Genomic DNA, 17,598 nt, shown 5'->3' with positions numbered 1-17,598 from the left:
TAGTCTTCCAGTTAATATGACAGCTGTGAAATTTTGTGCTTCTGATCGAATGATTGATCATGCTTTTACAAAAATTGGAATATATTCTGTCAGGACCCTGGCATTTAGTCACAAAGTTTGTGTGTAAGAGTGTGTGCATATTTAACAGAAAAAAGTGAACTAAACTATTTTTGGAAAGCATGAAAAAATATGTAATTATCAATTAGTCACAGTTGAAAACATAAATAGGGTTTACACAATGTGAAAACAACCATTTTTATTACTTAAATTTACCAACTACAGCTTGCAAAGTAAACCACTAAGACTCTACTGGAGTTTCCAACTCTGGAAAAGGAGAACAGACGTGGATCCCAAAACCAAGTGTCAGCCTGGATTAGGATTTTCACATCTTAGTTGATAGCATTTCCGTGAACTGATTTAATCTCCTTGAGAGGACAGAATCAGGGACAGGATTCTAATACGTACAAAGATGCACTCATGATATATGATAGGGTGATCTAGAAGATACATTCTTGGCCACTTTATTAAGCAAAAATATAGCCGATTTTAAGAAAAAAAAAACTGTCATAGAAAATCCAAACTTTAAAACCTATAAATTAGGGAAATATTTACTTTTATTTTTTTTTTCTTAAAACCTGCAGCATTCTTGTAAATTAGGTTTCTCTGGCACATTTGGATTAATTTAGATTCACCAGCAAAAGAGCAAGGTTTCAAGGGAACATCATTCTGAATGACTGACTTGGTTAAACTGTGAAAGGAGGCAGAAGTAGAATTCCAGCTCATCATTTTAAATCCCAGCATATCACTCATAGTCTGTGTCAAGTGCCTCCTCTGTTTCTGTACATGGCATTCACATGGCGGGGTGAGGTATGTTTTCCTTTCAAAATTCAGTTTACAAAGAGAAAAGGCAGGTGCTTATGACTAGGAGAAGAATATTATCTACCATAGAGAAGATCTGGTTTGTTTGAAATTTGGTGCAAGGTTACCTACCAGAATCATCTGCTCCAAGGGGACTGCTTTGCACCAATGGAACATGCCACTGCTATCAAGCTGGTCGACGTCCTGGTATGTTTCATATGGTTGATGTCTAGATAGGAAGAACAGAGAGCCTGAGAACAGTTGGGGTTCTGATATAAGAAAGTCAAAAAGTCAAGCTCATTAGAATCTTGAGCCCAGAGTGGGGGAAAAAAAAAAAAACAACACAAAACACAAGGAGAAAGACTGGGGTCTGCAAGACTCCAGAATAAAGATGCGTATCTGAGGATCACCAAAAGTTGAAGGTCCAGGTTGTATTGTAGCTGAAGCCAAGCTACACTATGTCTCCGAATACAGAATTTAAAAAGTTTGTGAGGTTGAATCATGGTGACAGCTCTCTCCTTAGTCTGTTTTCCTTCCCTCTATTCTCCTTATGGATCCCTATTGAAATATCTTCACTTATGAAATGCATTTTTGCATTCCTTAATTCCAGCACAGGCTTGCATTTGACTAGACTTCCCCTAACCTTGATCTAAGCCCTGGCAAAGCCTCCAAGCAATCACCCTGCACCACAGCTAGGCACAATGCTTGCCAGGCAATATATTTAATTATGAAAAAAGGGGTTAGATGAATATTTTGAAAAATCTTATTCACATCCTAACACATGCATATTTGCTTGCTAGACAAGAGAGGAAACTCCTTTAGAGTCCTAGAGAAGTTAGGGTTAGAAAGGACCTATTTCAGTTAAGAAAATCTAAGTGTAGGTTGTACAAAGAACCTCCAAATCCCAGGGGCTTAATGCAACACAGGTTATTTTTCACCCACACTGTATGGTTTATTCAATTTGGCAGTTGCCTGTGTGCCACACAGCCACTCAGAGGTTAGGATGACAGAGATTCTAACACCTTATGCCCCACCAGAACACACATTATCCACACATGGGGAAGAGACTGGAGACCCTACGCCAGGTTTCTAATTCCCTTGGCCCCAAATGACCCACCTCACTACCACTCACATGTCACTGGCCAGGACTGATTGCTTGGCCAGTGAGGAAAAGTTGAGGAAAGTGGGAAGCAAATGAAATATTTGGGGAGCATTTATGTTTCTGCTAGAGACTTTAAAGGCTTTCCTTAGAGTTTATGATAAAAGTTAAAAAGCTAACATGTTGTAAAGGGTATATTTGAATGTCAAGCTGAAGTTGAGATTACTGGTGCTCACAATATCCTATTGTCCTTTCCTAAGCATGTGGCCAGATCAGTGGGGCCACAAGACAAGTTCTGACCAATGAAATGTGAGAAGTGATGGCTCATGTTGTGAAAAGCTTCCATTTGATTCTTGAGGTTCTCTGCTCATCTGCTATAGATATGACCACTCTGGGTACAAGAATGGTTATGGGATGAGATTGGCCTGACCTCTTTGACCTTGGATGAACATATAACACAAAGAAGAAACACACCTGTGTTGTGTTAAGTCACTGGGGTCTTATACCCAGCATAAGTCCATTCTATCCAGACAAAAATAAAAATGTTTTTAAAAAAAGAAAACATGTTCCATGGAATATCAGTAACTGGAGAAGTGCTGAGGAAATGTTTCCTTTAGTCAAATAAAGCCTGAGGAAAAAAAGTTCCTTCTTTAAGGTGTTCATGGTGATTCATACTGCACTTTAGCAGATGAAAACTTCTGCAAAGTCTTGCAAAAAAAGAAATTCATCTATAATCCAATGTTTCACACACTTATTTGACCACAAAAACTTTTACTATTTATATTCTTATTTTACTTATTTCCTTATTTAAAATCATTTGTTACTACCCCTTCAAACACCTTTTGAGACATACTATGTGACACTATAGCTCTGGTGATCAGTAGCTGGTAGCAGCAACACTCTCAGGTGAAATTACACTACACATCTGGAAAGAATGCAGCTCACCACTGTGTGTGCTGAGTGTCTAGAGGTCTTCCTTGTGAATGAATACAGCTTGTTATTCAATGCTAGACTCAGACTCCAACATAATGACAAGCAATCTGCTCTAAGAAGGATAGTTTATAAATTGCTGTCTTAGGCATAATTTTCAAAGGGACTTACTTACTTTAGCTTAGATTGAAGTGTCAGAGTTAAAGTCATGGCAGGGCAAGAGAAGCTGGGGTGGAAGGGTGGAGAAATGAGCAAAGGCTTCAAAAGTAGTTAATTGCCAATGAGATCATCCAAGGCCACAACACAATTATTTTCCTCTCCATTAAAGACCTACTTATAAACTTAGTGGATCTGAGTCATGTACCCAGCCAGAAGATATTGTAATGTGAGTCTCAAGGTAAGTTGAACTGAAATGGGATACTTTTTTCATTCAAATTAACATGCCTTTTGGTGGTCTAAATATAAGTCACATACCCCAGTTCACACTCATAAGAGGCACACTCTCTTAATGGCACTAGTCAGAACTGTGGTGATGACTTTATGCCATGCTTGTTAACAGGTTCCCCATGGGAAACAGCTAAGAGCTGAAACTGGTCTTGATTGTTATCAGGATTTGTAGTACTGCTTATGCTACTCATTCGTGGACTCTTCTTTTTTTCTCCAGTCATTATTTCCTAGCTACTGTCCTTCAGATGTTGAAGCAATGTGTTCAAGGTCACTTCAGGAAAGTAGCTTCTGACTTGCTGTCCTGAGCACGCAAGTCTACAACTACTGCTGCTTTTCTTTCTGGTCACTTTATTTTCTTCCCACTTCCTCTGTTTTTTCCTACCCCCCACCCCTCTCATTCTCTTCTCCACTGCCCCCCAAGTGATTGAGGAGTCCTTGGTCTGATAATTAAATGCCCTTCTGGCAAATGGAAGGTGATCTTCTCCCAAACACATTTTAACTTGACTCAAAATAGCAAATCAATCACTGTACACTTCTCTATGATAATAAAAGCATGATCTATGTACACAAGCTGTCACAGACAACATCTTTCCTCATTCTGATGTTATGGAAAACAGATACGCCTTAGAGGAAACACCTGTTGGAGACCTGTGTGAAAGAAAAAGCTGGAGGAGACCCACTTCATCATAAAGGCATCCATCTGGCATTCTTGCCAAAGTAAAACCTGATGCAATTTAGTTCACCATCCCTTAATGAAAGCTCCCTTCTGCCATATGCCTTGCAAATGACATGATTCTTGTAGAAATATACCTTCTTAAAGAGACTAATAAGTCATCTATGAAAATGTGTAGCATTGCCAATCTTAGAACACAGGAACAAGGATCAAAACATAAAAACTGAGGTGATGGGAGGAAAGGCAGCAACAATGCGCCATTCCAGCTCACTCAGGGGGAAAATAAATGCAACTCACATCCTGACCACAGTTAGAAGTTTCTTGAATGAGAGGGTTTTATGTTAAGAGAGGTTGGCAAGAAATGTGCTGGAAGCCAGCAGAAAGGGTCATCAGCAGGGCATTCCTGGACTGTGTGTGGGTCTAGCTCACTGGCCATAAGGCAAGCTTCATACTGTCCACACAAAGTGTGGTACTTCTGTCTCCGAATATCCAGGAGGCATTGCATATTGAAATGTCCTCAGAGTCAGGTCTCTGACCACGTCTGTGAGCTGATGGATCCTTTGTGCTGCGTAAGAAGAGTTTTACAGCCAGTCCACCTGCGGACTTGCAGAGCATCATGTGAATGAAGTCTCCAGTGTTTTTTACTGAGGACCGACTCTCTTTGGACTGATCTGATATGCATAAAGCCAGTGGGCTGTGATCACATGCTTTAACATGTCCCAAACAAGGAAGGGGGAGGGGTCTTTCCTCTCTGCTTCCTGGAACCATTCTAAAGAGAACTTTCATTTACCCATGTTCATAGCGAACTTTTTGAAACCTTTCTAAAACTTTCTAAAACCTTTTCTAAAACTTTTTGAAACCTTTCTAAAACTTCACAGGTAGCTTATAAAAACTTAGGAGAGAATTGTCTTGCCTGGTTGCAGAATGATATATATTTTGGTTCAAGGCTTGGGTTAAATAAAAATAGCAAGTTTCATAGTTTTAGCGCAGGGAGAGGATCAGCCTCTTGCTGAGTGCTGGGGAGAAGAGGAATGTGTCCCTGCATCTAGGAATTTCTTGGCTCAATCTTTGGAGAAGTGCATTGCAACTTCCTCTTGAAAGTAGTGATCAGCAAAGATGGAGGGAAAGACCTAAGGCCCAGGATCCACTGGGTGCTACTGAGCATTTTGTATGTTTATAGCTAGAGCTTCCCTTTCTCCAATGAATTTACATAAACAATAAGGCTGTTCAACTCATATAACAAGGTTATTCAAACCTGGAAATATTTATTTTAAATTCTGACAACCACTTTTTACGTTCTAGGAAAGAGTAAAAACACCTAAAATTTGGGGATGTGAGGGCAAATTGTAGATTTAGTGCTTCCAGTTCTGTGCTAAGCCAGACCACCTTCTGCCTGCTCCTGACTTGTACAATACACACGCTCCTGACATAGCCACACAACACAGGCTGTAGTCAAATCTGAAAAGGTGAACTTCCATGGCCACATTGTGATATCATTTTTCTGAGTTTAGCTGGTGGTCATTCATTCATCACAAGGCATTATTTTCATTTTGAAGGGAATCATGAGATTTGAAAACATGGATACATATTTACAGTCCATTCCCCTAGGATCATGTGTACAAGTTCTGTGTATGAGCTTGAAGAAACTTTCAGAACCAACCCACCATGGAGGAACCCCCAAGAGGGCAGAGGGTACAATCCAGCACCCATGTTAGCAAGGTCTCACTTAGCCCCTTTCCATCCCATGAGAAGGGGAAAGCAAGTACCAACCTCTGTGCCTTCCCTCCAGTTTGACCAAACCCCCTGACTGAGGCTACTTTACTGGGTGAAATGAGATAAAAGCTGCCATGAAATACCATGCACGAGGTGACAGACATCGACAGCAGGTTGGTTATCTCCCAAGCAGCACGCCCTCATGGTTGCCTTGGGAGAAAACCTTAGGAAGGGAAGGGAGTAAGACAACCACTGCAGCAGCTAGGTTAACAAACTAATTTGGTTTGCCCAGGACTGGAGTTTCCTGGAACTGGAGACTTTCATCACTAAAACTATCACTCTACTGCCGAAGGGGGAGAAGCTAGGGAGGGAGGAAAAGGGGGGAAGAAAGAATAAAACACGGGGCCTCCCCAGTGGTGCAGAGGTTGAGCGCTGGGCTGCGAAGCTGCCCGCAGCCTCTGCAGCGCCGGTTCGATTCCCAGCCACCGGAGGAGGGTCCCACATGGCGCGCAGACCTCTTTGCCGCCCGCTGCTCCCCTCAGCAGTGTACTTCTGTCCTTCTGCCTGTTCTGCTCCCTGCTCTGGCTCTGGTGAATTCTCTCACCCTCCCGTGCTTCTGACTGTACCCAGTGCTTGTATAAATAAATGAACAAATCTTAAAAAGAAAAAAAAAATGGCATAGTGCTTTAAAAAAAAAGAAGAAGAAGAAGAAGAAGAAGAAAACACTATGCACAGAAAACTTTGCACACCTCTGTGTCTATAGATGAGCTTGGTTGAGGTTCAATGGAAGAGAGGACAGTTGCGTAGCCAGAGCCCTAGAAGTTTTAAGACAACCAAGTTGCAGGGCCTCCCTGGTGGCGCAGGTGGTTGAGCGCAGCACTGTGAGGCTGTCTGCAGCCTCTGCAGTGTGGGCTCGATCCCTGCCAGCTGGCGAGATATCCACATGGCACGGCAGACCTCTCCTGTTCCGCCCGCTGTTACCCTCAGCAGTATGTTTCAGTCCATCTGCTTGTTCTGTTCCCCTCTCTGACTCTGGTGAATCCTCTTACCCTCCCACACATCTGGGCTGTGCCCCAGTTCTTGTATGCATAAATAAATAAATCTTAAAATAAAAAAAAAAAGATAATCAAGTTGCAGTGAATTTTCTCTTGCAACTTCCCTCCAGTTCCTGTCCCCAGATTGTTTGAATATGCAAAGATTTCATAAAGTCATCGAGGGATTGTAAACTGTAATAAACAGTAAAGATTATAAGTTTGGTTTAAAAAATACATCTGTAAATTGTAGTTTAAAAAGGAGATGTATTAAAATTCAGGATAGCATTGTATTCAGTGTAATCTTATTTCAGGCTACATAGGAGAACGTAAACTGGACTTTAAGATAAACCAAATCAGCTGTGATTAGTGTTCCCTTTGCCTTTAAATGCTGCTTTACCAATGGATTCTGTTTTCAATGCTTTAGATTTAAAATCTGCACAAAAATGTTTTTCCCATCCTCTTGCTTAGAAGTTAAACCTGAGGTCAGAGTGTCTCCAGGGCAGGCAAAGGCAAGAATAGGATGGTGTTTCTATTCTTGGTGTCTTCTATTCTATGGTGTCTCACCCACCTCTGAGCGCATATTTGAGTGTCTCTTTGCTAAATTTTACTTTATTCCAAATGAATATAAACTTAGGGCTTTTCTACAAAGAGTTCTTATAAAAACAAGTGTGCAGGTATCCCCAAACTGAAATTGTTACTAGAGAGAAGATCAAGGAGAATGATTAAAAAAAGACAATCTCCCTCTTCCTCACCCTTCCCCAAGATGGATCATCATTAAACTCCCTTTTTATTATATATAGCATTTGGGATTTCCTACAACATGCAGGCCAATGAGCCACTACCCAGAGTAGCAGATACCTTTAATACAGCCTGGCATTTGTATCCTGGGGCTTAGGGCAAGCTTCACCTGTCATGGCTAAGCCTCACCTTAGCCAATCCTTTCAGCACAAAGTTGTATTTTAGGTGTTGTTTCAAGCCCCACCCAACATTTTTAAAATAGCAAATGATATACAAGAGGACCTAAATGAAAAACTATTTCTTGCCAGAAAGTTTGGGATAGTCATCTCTGTTCAGTAGACTGGGACTGAGCCATTAAGTCAGTTACTCTGATGGTTTTGATACTAAAGCACATCACTGAAACAATTGCAAATCACAGGAAAAAGACTTTCCTTTCATTTTCATGGTGGGGTATGGAAGTGGGAAGTAGGAATTCGAAATATCTGAAACCAGCTTATTTTTCATTGTACTGATAGATTTTCACACAGTTTCATGGGATTGAGTCTGGGTCAGAGATTAGGGTGACAAAAATGTTTTCCTTATGTAGTGGGGTGAGAGGGGTGAACGGACTAGCCTGGGCAATTACTAACAATAATAACTCCCTTCCCCCTGCCCCCACCCTGCAAGCAATCAGGACCATAAAAAGAGCATCCATTAAAATGTTCCTGGTATGAGTGTGCACATGTGCTTGTGTGTGAGTGTGACAGCAAGGAACGAGGGTGGGGGTATCAAATTGAAAGGTACAAACTGTGCTGAGGAAGCAAAAATAATTTCAGGGTACAGTGAATATGATTGGACATTTTTTCCCCTGGAGATAGGCGTTACTTGAGGTCTTCTTATCCACATTCCTTAGTTTCTCTGAAATCCCTGTTGCTGAATGTCGAAAGGGAGACAAATGATTAGTGTGCTGGTGATTACAGGTTTTTGGAAACCCTGGAAAGACCTAATGATGTGTTGAGGGCCATAGACTTAAATTTTCCTAACATCTGGAAGCTATCACATGGGAATCCTGTTGAATAAATGTATCCTGAGTGTTACAACATTTTACTTAGCACTAGTGACCTGTCAAGAAGCAATGGAGATAATGGAGACAGAGGCCACTTGGGAGCATCCATGACATGGAGCCCTCCTTCTGCTCTATGTGTTATAGGACGGCTGTTTTTCAAAAGTGGCGTGCCTTGATTAAAGGTGAATTTAGGATTGGAGGGGGTGGGTCTCTGGTGGGAGGTAAAAGGTTGTGGTTAGTATTCTTCACCCAGAAGTGATTAAAGTTGGGCTGTTATTAGGGATGAGAGGTGAGAACTGGGGTTTTCTAGTGCCATATAGGGGCCACAGGATGAGACAGTTTTAATAAGGCAGGAGGTCAGGATCATTCTTACTTAGACCTTTCCTATATTTTAGTTCTTTAAACTAAAGATGAATAAAAACTAAAGAGGCAGGGGAAGAAGGAGAATGTTCATCCTGTTCTGTTCTAATTTAAAATTAATATTTGGCAACACTTCAAGTCCCTGATTTTTCTTATGTGTGACTGCATAGATGACATTCACATCTGAATTTCTTGAAGTTATGTCCTGGTGCTTGGAGAAATCATCGGACACCCCACCTTTTACCTTACTGCTTAGACATCAGAATGAAGTTATGGAAGCTACTTTTTGCCTTTCTAATTTTTTTTTATGTAGTTGCAACCATATTGAGAAGGGGGTGGGAGGGAGGAAAAGGGAAGGAGACAAAATGACTTATAAATTTTCTGGGAATTTTCCTATCATTTAAAAATCACCATACACACACATACACACACATTTTGGCAATAAAATTCTTCTTAAGTGTCACCCAAACACGCTGTATGCCAGAAAATCATCGTGCATGCTAATAAGTGTTGTGACTTGGATTATTCTATGTCTTAGATCAGGGATAAGATCACCCTATCTTCTACCACTAGTCATCTACGCCGATGCATGCATGGCCTTCTTTATTAACCTTGCAGTTCAACTGGAATTACCAAAATAGTATCAAGTTTTTCAGCTTTGGCTCATAGATTAGAATACATTTGCACCTTTATAAAACACTACAGATACTTAATACCAATATAAATAATATTTTCTTTCCTGGTGAGCAGTTTTCTGACTATTTTGCAAGTAAAATGCTTTCCTATCATTTCTTTCTCTTTCATATGAAAATTTCCATGGAAATAGACTCCAAGTTATATCTGAGTTTTAATCACTCAGTGAAAGTGTAAGGAAAGTACATGTTCTATGAAATCTCCTAATCTTTTCCATTTGACCCTTTGAAAGGAACAGATTCTGTCTCCCTCAGGATTTTCTGGCAAAGGTCTAACATTAATGTCAAATTTCAGGTTTTCAGGTGTCTTATTCACCATTTTGCTTGATTTCATTGTATTCTCTCTATATATACACCCACACACTCACACACATACTGGTTTTGGTGGAAAATTGAGATTATGTAATTGAAGAGTTAAGTGTCTTCATGTTAATACTGTTTAGTTACCCTGACTTTTCAAAGTTCTTCAACACCTTTTAATCTAAACTAAAATCTTTCAGTGACAGTTCAGGATTAGAATTAATGCCTTTGCTAAATTATCCCACAATCAACTTTTACCTAGCATTTCCAGACATCTGATGGAATACAGGTCAACTTAAATTATTGAGAACAGGATTGACAATTTTTTTTTGGTAAAGGCCAGACAGTAAATATGTTAAGTTTTGCAGGTCAAGAAGAAAATTTGACATCATGCAGGAAGGTGTATAATAAAAGAGAAATTTTTTTTCATAATTTCTCATTGATGAGTCCTAAAATATAATAAAAATAACAAAGTATTTGTGTTGCAGGTCTATTCATGAAAAGAAAGAGATTTTTAAAGGGATTTTTCTTAATTGATATTCAAAGTTAGTGTTCTTTATCATTAAAATCAATTGTAAATGTTCATATGTTAATGATGACCCTAATGAGATTTAACATATATCATCTTTGAAAATGTCTTTTCACACAGATAGGTACTGCCAAATACTGATAGTGTTCCATGAGCATATGATTTTAATTGAGCATATTCATCAAATAGAAGGCATTTATAGAATTCTATTAGACTCTTCTCTCGATATTTCCCTTTTAGCATGCCATTATGTTGCAGATTAATCACTTGCAATGGAAGGTTAGGTGGATACTTCTTAATTGCACAGTTAAATTAACTTAGAAATATTAGAAATTTCCTTTGTACTTGCATCAAGGTCCAAAAAGAGAAAAGAAAAAAAAAAAAAAAAAAACTACTGGAAATGAGATCAGAAAATGCATCCACTGCAAATTTATGTGGAAATAGTGATCTCATTACTTGTTTTAACTTTTGACAACATGGGAAGTACATAAAGAAACATGAGATTACTTGTGAACCAAAGAAAGATAATTATTATAATGATTTCATTGTAGAATAAGTTTCACATGTAAGCTCTAGCTTTTTCTTTTTTTAAAGATTTATTTATTTATGCATAGAAGAACTGGGGTATAAGCCAGAGATGTGTATGGGGGTGGGGGGGCTGAGAGGCTTCACCAGAGAGAGTGGGAAACAGAACTGGCAGATCTATTGAAATACACTGCTGAGGGGAGCAGCGGCCCAGACAGGAGAGGTCTGCTGCACCACGTGGGTTGTTCCCTGGCCCTCTGAGGATCGAACTCTGCTACAGTGGCTGGCAATAGCTTGATAGCACTGTTTTTAAACCCTACGCCACCTGGGTGGCCCTAGTTTTTCTTTTAAGTTTATGTTGGTATTATTAAGAAAAATTATCAAACCTACAGAGAATGCTAAGATTTAAAGTCGCTTAGAATTTGGGCCTCCCTGGTGGCGCAGGCAGTTGAGCACTACACTGTGAAGCTGTCTGGGTTCCATCCTGGCCGGCCGGTGAGAATCACACATGGCGAAGCAGACCTCTCCTGTCTCGCCCACTGCTCCCCTCAGCAGTGTATTTCTTCAGTCGGCCTGTTCTGTTCCCCACTCTGTCTCTGGTGAATCCTCTCACCCTCCCTGCGCATCTGGCCTGTACCCTGGTTCTTATATATAAAAAAAAAAAATGAATCTTTTAAAAAAATAAAAATAAAAATAGTCACTTAGAATTCAATAGTAGTGATTGAGGGAAGTTCACACAGAGAACAATGTCAGCCTTGACCCAGAGATCAAAATAGCCCAGTAGGTCTTTACCACTGTTAAATTCTTTACCTACTTTGTGGTAAGGCAAGTCAGAATACTCAGCTTTGATTTCTGACAAAAGCCCACAGAACTCATAATGGTGAAATCCATGAGAGTGAATAAGTTGGCTGGATACTTTTGGATGAATAAGTCATGGTACATTTAAATGTTTTCAACAAAACACTTGCTGATGAATATACAATGAATAAATACAGTCTTCACACACCTTACATTTCACAAGCTTTTTAGATTTTTCTAAGAATATTTTATGCTTCACTTGTATTTTTACCACTATCAGTTGTAATACATCTCTGGAAATTCCACTGAGTTAGTGTTTTTGCAACTTTTTTGAATAAATATTTTACTGGTAGTTGGGCCAAAAAGGACTGTTCACAGAAATTAATATTTCAGTACTTCAAACTCAACATTGGTTCCTTTAATAAACAACAGCTAAATATTATCAGTAATATTTTTGACTCTTAAAGAGTCAAGGGACACCATACATAAGATGATTCTCCTTATTTTTTAAATTGACTATTGATATTGTTTTCAATGTTAATTGTTCAAGCAACTGTTTTTGCTAAAACGTTAATAGTGTTAAATAATTATATACTGTCTGGACATTCTCGTTAGTTGCTGCATAAAGTTTTTTAATTGACTCACCATCAGTAAATGACTTCCTTTGCTTGACTACCATCTGAGTCACTCATAAAGAAACTATGGTTGCAAATTCCACTGTGATGAAACAGTTTTTTTTTTTTTAAAGTTTCTAATTTTTCTAACTGGTACTTTACTGTGAATTAGAAATATTGTGATATGTTTCTAACCTGATAACATATATTACATTCTTCTAGCATAGCTATACCACCACTGTGAATTAAACATACTGCTTTTCCACTGCAAGCCACACAAAAACAGGTGATGTGTGGATTTAACCTTTCTCGTCCCTAATCTAGAATGCAACTCAAAGTAAGATTTTCACAGACCATAAATATCACAACGTACTTGTGGCATGTTCGTGGTAAATGTTTACATGTACTATGTATAATTTCTATCAGGTTTGGTTTTTTGATTTGTAAAATAAAAATGAAAAATTATAGTGGAAGAGAGGAGTTGTGGCAAAGAGAGTTTTACATCACCTATAGAGATCATTAAAATTACTTAAAAGGAAGGCAGAAAAAAATTATTATATTTAGTCATGGAAAAACGCACTTCCAGGATGCATTCAGAACTTCCCTTGTTCATAAAAGTAATGAGAATGCAAACAAGGATTTTAAAACCAAACTTTTTCATAACTATGGAAATTAACAGAGACCAAAAGCAATCTGAGAAGTATTTGCTCATGAAAAATGGTAGTATTTGATAAGAACAGTGAATTGTGTGGCATTTTTTTTAACTTGCTTATTCCCATCTCCCTCACCTCGATTCTACACTAGCTTTGAAATTCAACAGCCTCACAATTACAGTGGCCATGAAAACCAGCAGTTTAGTAGCCATGGGAGGGAAGAAGGTATTTGACCCTCAAATAAACTCTATTTACAGAAAATGCAATTATTTCAGCTTCATGGCAGCTCCTTGAAGATACCGAGTCTTCAAGGTTGTCCTTAGTTGACCTGACTCAGAGATTCCTCAGTGGAAATAGTTGGTTCTCCTGGGGAGATTTATAAATGACAAGCAACCGTTGTTTAAAACTATAGATATCTGGGGCACAGATAATAGTGCCACAAATGAGAAACTGACCAAAATCTTTAATTGAAAAAGCTGGAGACTCAGAAGTCAATAGGGAGGTTTACAAAGCTTTGATGTAGTCATTCTAGGAATGTAAACACACACACATACACACACACACACACACACACGCTTGATGTTGTGCAGATGATTCCTAGGAAAGAACCGTGAGTATCTTTTAACCTGACCTTGAGATTCTGCAAAAGCAGGAAGTGAAGGCTAAGGCAGAGATCTAAACCACTAGAATGTCAAAGTCATTCCCCAATATGCACACAGGCTCCCATGACAAAGGCAGAAAGACTTCTTGGTTCAAGACATTTAAGATAATCCCCTGCCTAATCTCTTCTTGGGCTCAAATGCATGTGGCATCAAGTTGGAGAGATATCTCTATTTCTGAGATACAGGTGCAACAGGGTGTTTTTGGCATAAGAAATCACTCAACTAACTCATTTTGCTTGCATATTATGTTCTTCAAATTTCATATTATAATCTGCTTCACAATAGGCCCCACATATTGGGTAAGTACTGTTGGAAGGCACTGTATCTTTCAGTTGATCCTCACAGCAGCCCTGCAGTGACCACATTTTCAGAAGAAGGATTTGGGGAAGTTAGATAGTTGGGTCAAGATCCTATCACTATTCTGTGAATAAGGAAGGATGAGCTGGCCATGCCCACCTGAACAGTATAGTTTCACATGTGTTCTGCTTGTAAAGTAACATAAGAGTCCTCTCTGGAAAGGTCAAATCAAAGCTGATCAAGCTGGAAGTCAGCCTGAAATATGTAGCAAATAAGCATTATGAACACCAGCCTCCCACACGTCTGAAACCACACAAATATTGCCTGCTTCTTTCTTTTAAATATTGATATCAGCATTGGAAATTGTTCAACAAAAGGCATTTCTGTAGAACTCATTCCTTATAATGAGTTCATTGGAGAACATACTATATTTCAAAACATACAAAAAGTTTATCTTTTTTATAGGCAATAATTCAGCCTCAGTTTTTGTGGGAAGGTGATTGTTTTTGCTTTTATTATCACAGTGTTTTTTTTTTTTTGCTTTTTTATAATGTCACATAATTTGCATCACACAATAGATAGCCTTTTTAAAAGGACTTCTTTCTCTGAGTGATGATCGTTTAAGACTCATCCATGTCTCCTCATGGCTTAATAGATCATCTTAAAAATAAAAATGGTTGAATAAAAGTCCATTCTGTATATATAGCACAGTTTGTTGTCCATTCATCTGCTGAAAGATATCTTGATTGCTTGCAGGTTTTGGTGATTATGAATAATGCTCTTTACATTCACATGTAGGTTTGGGAGCAGTCATCAGTTTTCAAAGACTATTGTTAATATGTGGGACCACAATTATTGAACTGCGTGAGACTGTTTAGTTTGGGATGAAACTGCCAAACTGTCTTCCACAGTGTGCTGTTTTGAATTCCCACCATCAATGCCTGCGAATTGCTGTTTCTATCAATTGACATTGTCAGTTTTGTTGAATTTTAGCCAAATGAATAGGCAGGCAGCAGTATTTTATTGTTTTAAAATTTGAGATTCTTTAATGACAAATGAGTTGAGCAGCTTTTCATATGTTTATTGTTTTTCATGCATCTCCTTGGTGGTGATTTTGCAGTTATTTTGCCCATTTCTTAATTAGACCATTTGCTTTCTTATTGAGATTTTAGGGCCTTTCATTTATTTTGGATACAAACTATTTATAAGATTTTTTTTTTGGCAAATATTTGCTCCCAATCTATGTTTTATCTATCTTTTCTTTTATTAAAAAATCATGTCTTTAAAAAAATAGCATAAGCTTTTGATTTTAGTCAATTCTAACTTACCTAGGCAAGAGTAGTTTCTGTTTTGGATTATATATTTGGTGTTTTATCTTAAATCTCATCCACATCCTAGTTCACCTAGATTTTCTTTTATGTTTTCTTCTAGACTTTTAAAATAAGTTTTATTGATTTTTCTACTAGTTTACATAACTATAATTTTGGGAGTATGAATTTTCACCTCTATGTGTGTATTTGCCTCCCTTACCCTCCACCAAATCTCCGATCATAATCCTATCCCCTTCCCTCTGGTAATCAACATGTTTCATATAGAATCTAAGAATTATCCTTGTTGTTTGCCAGTTCATTTGTTTACATTCCACAAATTAGCGAGACCACCCGGTAACTGACTTTCACTTTCTGATTTATTCTACTTAGCATAAGCATATCAAGATCCATTCATTTTGTCCTGAAAGGCACATTCATCTTTGTTAGTAGTTGAGTAGTATTCCACTGAGTAGAGATTACACAATTTTTTTTTTTTAATCCAGTAAAGTATCAGTGGGTATTAAGGTTGGTTCCATGATGTGGCTATTGTAAATAATGCTGCTATGAACATAGGGATGAAGATATTTTTTTGCAAAGATGTATTTAGGGATGCAATTTCAATGACAAGAGTAATGAAAATTAAAAAAATAAATAAATAAAACTAAAATGCTTTTGCACTTCAAGAGAAACTACCACAAAAACAAAAAGGCAACCTATGAACTGGAAGATAATTACACACCACATATCTGACAAGCGATTACTTTTCAAAATATATAAAGAACTACTAAAACTCAATAACAACAAAAGCAAAAAGTCAACCAAATAGAAAAATGGGCAAAAGACCTGAATAGACACCTATCCAAAGAAGCATTCTAGAAGTCTTATAGTTTGGCATTTTACATTTAGAGAAATAATCCATTTTGAATCAGTATTCATTAAAGGTGGAATGTCTACTTCTAGGGTTTTTTTTTTTGTTTGTTTGTTTGTTTTCCTTTTTGCTTACAACATTATCAGTTGTCATAAAGATTATACCCTTTCTATTAAATCATCTTTGTTCCTTTGTCAAACATCAGTTGACTTTATTCATGTAGTTCTAGTTCTTAGTTTTTTGTCAAATGTTCCATTTATTGATGTGTCTATTCTTTTACCAGTATGTCTTGATTAATGTCTTGATTAATGAAACGTTACGGTAAGTCTCACAACAGTGTTGCATCAACTTTTCTAAGTTATTTTACCTTTCAGGGCCTCCCTAGTGACACATGGGGTAAGTTGCAGCACTATGAAGCTTTCCACAGCCATTGCAGCAAAGCACGAGCTTGATCCAGGGAGTTGACCCACATAGCACAGCAGACCTCCCCTGTCTCTCCCGCTCCTCCCCTCAGCAGTGTCTTTCAGTAAATCCACCTATTCTGCTCCCTACTCTGTCTTTGGTGAGTCCTTTCATCCCTGCACCTCTGGCCTACACCCCAGTTCTTGTATGCATAAATAAAACAAATCTTTTTAAAAAATAATTTTACCTTCTCAAATGTGCTTTAGGATCACTTGATCAGTGTCTACAAATCAGCTCACTGGAATTTTGGTTAGGGCAGTATTGCATCTATATAGAACAAGTTGGGAAGAATTGACATCTTCACATTACTAAGCTTTCTATTTTATGAAGATGGATTATTTCTACATTTACTTAGATCTTTTCAAATTTCTTTTATTAGAATCTTTTTTTTCCTGAATGCATTTTTGAAACAGCCAAAATTTTGCTTTTGGTTCTATGATAAATGTTATTTTCAAATTTCTAATCCCAGTTGTTTTTGGCTGGCATATATGAAAGCATATTTGACTTTTGTATACTAGCCATTTAGCTTGCAAACTTGCTATAATCACTAATTAGTTGCAGGTGTGTTTTTGTAGAATCCTTGGGATTTTCACTGAGACAATCATGTCATTCATGAAGAAAGATAATTTCATTTCTTCCTTTCCAACGTAAAATTTCTGTTTTCCTTTCCTTGCATTACTGCACTTGCTAGCACATCCAGTATGTTGTTAAATGGTGATGAGAGTGTATATTTGCTATGTTCCTGTTCTTTAGTGAAAAACATCCAGTTTCTCACCATTAAGTATGATATTATCTGTCAATATTGTTTTTAGATAGTCTATTTAGTTGAGGAAGTTCCTGTTTTCTTAGTTTGCTATTTTTAATCATGAGTGATAGTTGTATTTGGTTAAATGTATTTTTGTGCATCAATTGAAATGAACATATGATTTTTTGCCCCTTTGGTTTGTTGGTATAGGTGGTTATATTATTGATTTTCAAAATTGATTCAGTC

The 17,598-nt window shown here is 37.9% G+C and overlaps 1 protein-coding gene across 2 annotated transcripts in view; it reads right to left on the bottom strand.

Annotated features, from left to right (window-relative positions):
• The window catches only part of KCNU1 (potassium calcium-activated channel subfamily U member 1), a 113,879-nt gene that overhangs the window by 21,158 nt on the left and 75,123 nt on the right, over nucleotides 1–17,598 (bottom strand). For both annotated transcript variants that reach the window (XM_054700878.1, XM_054700879.1), the window contains one exon: nucleotides 991–1,087. In XM_054700878.1, the coding sequence (XP_054556853.1) occupies nucleotides 991–1,087 (97 nt within the window). The remainder of the gene's footprint in view (nucleotides 1–990; nucleotides 1,088–17,598) is intronic.

This window comes from Talpa occidentalis, unplaced genomic scaffold, assembly GCF_014898055.3.
Source record: "Talpa occidentalis isolate TD23 unplaced genomic scaffold, MPIMG_talOcc4v2.1 talOcc4.4, whole genome shotgun sequence".
NCBI classification, from domain to species: Eukaryota; Metazoa; Chordata; class Mammalia; order Eulipotyphla; family Talpidae; genus Talpa; species Talpa occidentalis.
Note: the sequence above shows the minus strand (reverse complement) of the source record. Positions and strands in the feature narration are given on the sequence as shown.